This window comes from Aquarana catesbeiana, linkage group LG01 (genome assembly GCF_042186555.1).
Source record: "Aquarana catesbeiana isolate 2022-GZ linkage group LG01, ASM4218655v1, whole genome shotgun sequence".
In the NCBI taxonomy this organism is placed as follows: Eukaryota; Metazoa; Chordata; class Amphibia; order Anura; family Ranidae; genus Aquarana; species Aquarana catesbeiana.
The window spans coordinates 824,611,305-824,617,555 of NC_133324.1; the positions used below are offsets into that span (position 1 = coordinate 824,611,305).

The following is a 6,251-nucleotide window of genomic DNA, read 5'->3' on the forward strand; positions in this document are numbered from 1 at the left end:
ACCCTTCATTTTCCACTTCTTGATTAGAGTTTGAACACTGCTGATTGGCATTCTCAATTCCTTGGATATCTTTTTATATCTCTTTCCTGTTTTTTTTACAGTTCAACTACCTTTTCCCGCAGATCCTTTGACAATTCGATTTTGACCCCACTAACAATTAGAAAATTGAACGAACGTTCTTAAAATGACATTTTTTGTCATTTGTCGGGGAAGACATTGTTTGTTTTTTTAAAATAAAAAATAGATCTCTGAGTCTGATGATATTTACCAGATTCACCCTTTAATAGTATATACAGTATATCTCCTCTAATAGTATATACACAGTATATCTCCTCTAATAGTATATACAGTATCTCTCTTCTGTCTGTTATTCTCAGAGTGGATTAGATATTTTGCTCCCTAACCATATAGTTGGTTACTTATATTCACCACTGCATAGAGATATTTAAGAATAAATTGCCTTTTTTTTAAACTTTACATATTAACTAAATTATACACCACACTTTTTTTTTTAAAGTTATTAACCGATTAATCGAAACAATAATCGGCCAACTAATCGATTATGACAATAATCGTTAGTTGCAGCCCTATACAATAGGAGGCAGTGCTGATGGTGTATACAGGTTAGAAAGGCTTAACAACCACTTTAAGCCCACGTTCACATCGAGCGGCTTTGACATGTCAAATCGTCAGCTATTGCCGGCAACGGCACAGTCTGAATCGTTGCGACGCCGGCTTTGCGGCGCTGCACCGATTCCCAAAAGTAGTTCCTGCACTACTTTTGGAGACTTTGGAGGCAATTTGAATAGAGATCTGTGCAGGAACCCACACAGAGGTCTCTGAAATTGTTCTTAAATCATGATTTAAATCACTAGTAAAAAGGCTTGATTTAAATCGACTAGATTAAAATCATAGTTATGCAGATCCTCCTCTGACCCGCTGTTGACTCACCAACAGTCTCATTCACTTTAATGGGGCGGCTGGTGATGCGGCAGTGACATAACAAGGTGAGGGACGTGGTGGCAGCAGGTGAGTGGATTCCTGCTAACAGGTGCTGCCATGATGGATCTGAAAATGACAGGTGCTCTTTAAATGTAAGGACTTATTCTTGCTGGTAGTTAGCATCTTTAATATTTGCAAACAAAATAAGTGGTTTTCCATCTAGAATAAGCTGTCAGGTTAATAAAACAGCGATATCAGAACTGATTCAATCATACAGTTTATAGTGTACATAGTTTTGCAAAACAATGGGATAAAGGAATATTCCTGAACTTTGTTTTATCTCATGGTTACTGTGAAATTGTGTGAATACATCAATGCAGTGCATGCTAGCTCAGCTTGCATTCATTGAATGAGTTTACCAAAAATGTAAATAATTGCAGAATATACAGCCTCATGCTACATAATTAAGCTCAATGTCATGCTGAATAAACTAAATTATTAATGCATCTTAAATAAAAAAAAAAAACTATCTTTAGATCGATTTTTACGCCAAAAGCATTTTTTTTTTTTTTTAAATAATCAGATTTTATTGAATTATTGATTTTTATCCACCCTGATACTTAATATGAACTTAAGCTTTTTTAATCGATTAATATAAACATTTTTATAATAAATACATTTGTATTTAAAATATGGTTTTTGCACCTATAATTATCAATTATGGGTATTGATTCACATAGTCAATGACAAATATAAAATACGGAATTTAATTGGTTTTCCACCTTTGTGAATTGTGTACATAGTTTGAAAAGTCTTTCAATCACTGGTACGAATTTATAATTTTGATATTTAAAGAGAAAGTGCACTTTAAGATTATGGTTTAATTCCAGTATTGAGAATTTGTATATTGCAGCAGTCTGATATCTATAATAACTGAGCGCAAGGTTTTCATTATATAAAAGTAATTTAAAAAGCAGTGCTGGGCTCCCCTGTAAGAGGGTGGACCTGAGAACTGCTACCAGGTCAGGGTGTATAAAAGTTTTAAAACTTAAAATTACACGTACCACATTACAAGTCTTCTTAGGCTTAAAAATGTTATCCACCAAGTATAAAAAGGAGGGCTATGCCTGCTTAAACTAAAGCACAAGCCAAGAATGCTGCACAGAAAAATCCCAATATTCACCCAAAATGCACAGACTTATCTTAGATAGAAAAGATGTAGCAGCTAGGAAAGAGCCATCTTTCACCCCAGTCTGCACTATCTAGCCTCTGACTAGGGACCACCAAGGTCAAGTCACGCAAGGCGCACTACTTTGTTCTCCAGGCATAATCCATAGGCTGGTGAGAACACACGGAACACAGCCAGCAAGGCTGCCGGAGTTGATCCCAACACTTTTGCAGGGGATGAGGTCCAGCTTATCAGAAAGGGAAATCCTCAGGTAAGAAGATAAGACACAGTGTGGTGGAAACAAACTACAAAGAGGTGGGACTGATGGCCGCAATCACCAGACTCAAGTAAACAATAAAGATTACGATGTGTACACCTGGACAGTCTGATACACAATGAAACCAAGGACAAGAAGGGTGGAAGGGACTTTCAGACTGGAAAGGGTCCTGTGTGTCTTTAGCTCCAAATCAGTTGCAAATTCAGGCAGAAATTTTGCAACAGACCCCCTGATGTGAGCTGCGGTCTCAGCATGTCTGAACCCAGCCTCAATCTTTTTGTTTTCGTTTCCTATGAAAGGCAAAGCCAACTGTCTCCTGGGTAGCTGTCCTTAAAGACGACTAGGGAAATAAGACCAGATATGCGCTACTTGCAGCGATAGCTACCCAGAAGAAAAGTGGATGCAATACTCACCACCTGTTATACACAAACTGACTTTAATGCAGTATGAGATGTCAATGCACCCCCACAATCTGAACCCAAAAACGAGTTGACTACAATCAATGTGTATGGAGACAAAGAACAAAAAAGAGGGATGACATTGACTGACTCCAGCCTACATCAGGGACCAGTGATTAAGTTGGTATGCGTTAGTACCCCCCTAGATCAGTCCCTTTACACAATACCATAGATTGGCCCAATAACTATCAGTCCATTTACAAGGCCCCTAGATCGGCATCATTTATGAGGCTCTCCTAAATGGGCACAATTCACATGGTCCTCCTTGAGATCGATCTGCACCATTTACAAGGCATCCCTAGATTGGCAACACTTGCGCGCCCCCCCCCCCCCATAGATCAGCACCATTTATGTGTCCCCCCCCCGTAGATTACCACCATTAACGTGCCCCCCACGGTAAATTAGCACCATTTACATGCCCCCCATAGATTAGCACCATTTACGTGGCCCCCCCATAAATCAGCACCATTTACGTGTCCCCCCCTGTAGATTACCACCATTAACATGCCCCCCCCCCGGTAAATTAGCACCATTTACATGCCCCCCATAGATTAGCACCATTTACGTGGCCCCCCCATAAATCAGCACCATTTACGTCTCCCCCCTGTAGATTACCACCATTTACCTGCCCCCCTGTAGATTACCACCATTTACGTTCGCCCCCCCCCCCTGTAGATTACCACCATTTATGTTCGCCGCCCCCCCCCCCGTAGATTACCACCATTTAGGTGGCCCCCTGTATATCAGCACCATTTACGTGGCCCCCCCCGTAAATTACCACCATTTACGTGGCCCCCCCGTAAATTACCACCATTTACGTGGCCCCCCGTAAATTACCACCATTTACGTGGCCCCCCGTAAATTACCACCATTTACGTGGCCCCCCGTAAATTACCACCATTTACGTGGCCCCCCCGTAAATTACCACCATTTACGTGGCCCCCCCCGTAAATTACCACCATTTACGTGGCCCCCCCGTAAATTACCACCATTTACGTGGCCCCCCCGTAAATTACCACCATTTACGTGGCCCCCCCGTAAATTACCACCATTTACGTGGCCCCCCCGTAAATTACCACCATTTACGTGGCCCCCCCCCATAAATTACCACCATTTACGTGGCCCCCCCCCATAAATTACCACCATTTACGTGGCCCCCCCCCGTAAATTACCACCATTTACGTGGCCCCCCCGTAAATTACCACCATTTACGTGGCCCCCCCCGTAAATTACCACCATTTACGTGGCCCCCCCCGTAAATTACCACCATTTACGTGGCCCCCCCCGTAAATTACCACCATTTACGTGGCCCCCCCGTAAATTACCACCATTTACGTGGCCCCCCCGTAAATTACCACCATTTACGTGGCCCCCCCCCGTAAATTACCACCATTTACGTGGCCCCCCCCCGTAAATTACCACCATTTACGTGGCCCCCCCCCGTAAATTACCACCATTTACGTGGCCCCCCCGTAAATTACCACCATTTACGTGGCCCCCCCGTAAATTACCACCATTTACGTGGCCCCCCCCGTAAATTACCACCATTTACGTGGCCCCCCCGTAAATTACCACCATTTACGTGGCCCCCCGTAAATTACCACCATTTATGTGGCCCCCCCCCCCCGTAAATTACCACCATTTACGTGCCCCCCCCCCGTAAATTACCACCATTTACGTGCCCCCCCCCCGTAAATTACCACCATTTACGTGCCCCCCCCCCGTAAATTACCACCATTTTCGTGGCCCCCCCGTAAATTACCACCATTTACGTGGCCCCCCGTAAATTACCACCATTTAGTGGCTCCCCCGTAAATTACCACCATTTACGTGGCTCCCCCGTAAATTACCACCATTTACGTGGCTCCCCCGTAAATTACCACCATTTACGTGGCCCCCCCCCGTAAATTACCACCATTTACGTGCCCCCCCCGTAAATTACCACCATTTACGTGCCCCCCCCGTAAATTACCACCATTTACGTGCCCCCCCCCGTAAATTACCACCATTTTCGTGGCCCCCCCGTAAATTACCACCATTTTCGTGGCCCCCCCGTAAATTACCACCATTTTCGTGGCCCCCCCGTAAATTACCACCATTTTCGTGGCCCCCCCGTAAATTACCACCATTTTCGTGGCCCCCCGTAAATTACCACCATTTACGTGGCCCCCCCTGTAGATTACCACCATTTACGAGGCCCCCCTGTAGATTACCACCATTTACGAGGCCCCCCCTGTAGATTACCACCATTTACGAGGCCCCTCCTGTAGATTACCACCATTTACGTGGCCCCCCTGTATATCGGCACCATTTACGTGGCCCCCCTGTATATCGGCACCATTTACGTGGCCCCCCTGTATATCGGCACCATTTACGTGGCCCCCCTGTATATCGGCACCATTTACACTGTCCTACTGAATTAACTCCTTGTTCCAGTATATAAATCAGAGCAGACTGACCTCCATAGACACCATAGCATGTATATCATATATAATACCAGTACCATCCCATACACCTGAAGCAGAAGCCTTTCCGCACCCCGCCACCAGGAGGCGCACTAACATCTGCCATTTGTCTCGCCCCTCCCCCAGGAGGTACCCTGAGGCAGTCATTGGGGTGGAGGAGGGTGAGGATGCCAGCTTCATATCCCACACAGGGGGGGAGGGGAGAAGCGGCAGACGGCCATGGCGGCCGCTATTATTACGCAGCAGCCGCACAACCTCTCCCCCCATTGTAAGACTCAGGACTCGGAGCTACATACTACAACGTCCCCCTACAATGACAGGCAGCGGGTGGAGGGGAGCCGGCCGCGGCCTGTACTTACTGACAGCATCCGAGTGCATTTTCGTGTGACGCAGACACACAGCCACTAAGCAGCCGGTCCCCCCACTTCAGCTCCTCGACCCGCACTCACTTCGCAGGACACACGCACACCGCTCAGCCCGGCCCTCCGCTGCTTCGGATTGGCGGACGGTTCCAGTGCCCCCACCCCTCTGTCTCCCCGATTGGCTGCGGGTGAACGGGGCGGGGTTAGAAAGGTTGCGGGAACCCGGGGCGGATCTTATTGTTTCGATAGGGGAGCCAATTTCTGGATGACGTCATCATCGGGTTTAAGGACGGACCGCCCACAAGTAGTCAGGAATCGATGAAACTATTGGTAAATCGGCCATTGATGGACGCTCCTCTGATAAAGGTCCCTAGACTAACTTGAGGTGACGTCATTAGCAGCTGTTGTGGAAGCCGTGTTATTGGTCGGTAGGGAAAGTGGGCGGGGATGTGAGTCCCGCCCTCTTGTTTTTGTCAGGGGTGTCTGAGAGTGTGTGTGTGATGAATTACTAGTAGCAGGGATGAATTCACATTCAATGGGGGAATTTACTAAAGACATATAGCCTGTGCACATTGCCAG

The 6,251-nt window shown here is 46.1% G+C and overlaps 1 protein-coding gene across 3 annotated transcripts in view; it reads right to left on the bottom strand.

Moving 5' to 3' along the window:
- Nucleotides 1–6,037, bottom strand: part of DCUN1D4 (defective in cullin neddylation 1 domain containing 4) — a 141,678-nt gene extending 135,641 nt beyond the window's left edge. For 2 of the 3 annotated variants that reach the window (XM_073608460.1, XM_073608458.1), the window contains exon 1: nt 5,670–6,033. In XM_073608460.1, coding sequence (XP_073464561.1) covers nt 5,670–5,688 — 19 coding nt within the window. In that variant the 5' untranslated portion in view covers nt 5,689–6,033. Of the gene's footprint in view, nt 1–5,669 lie in introns of all 3 variants that reach the window. The other variant, XM_073608459.1, reaches the window with a different exon arrangement.
- Nucleotides 6,038–6,251: the final 214 nt, after the last annotated feature.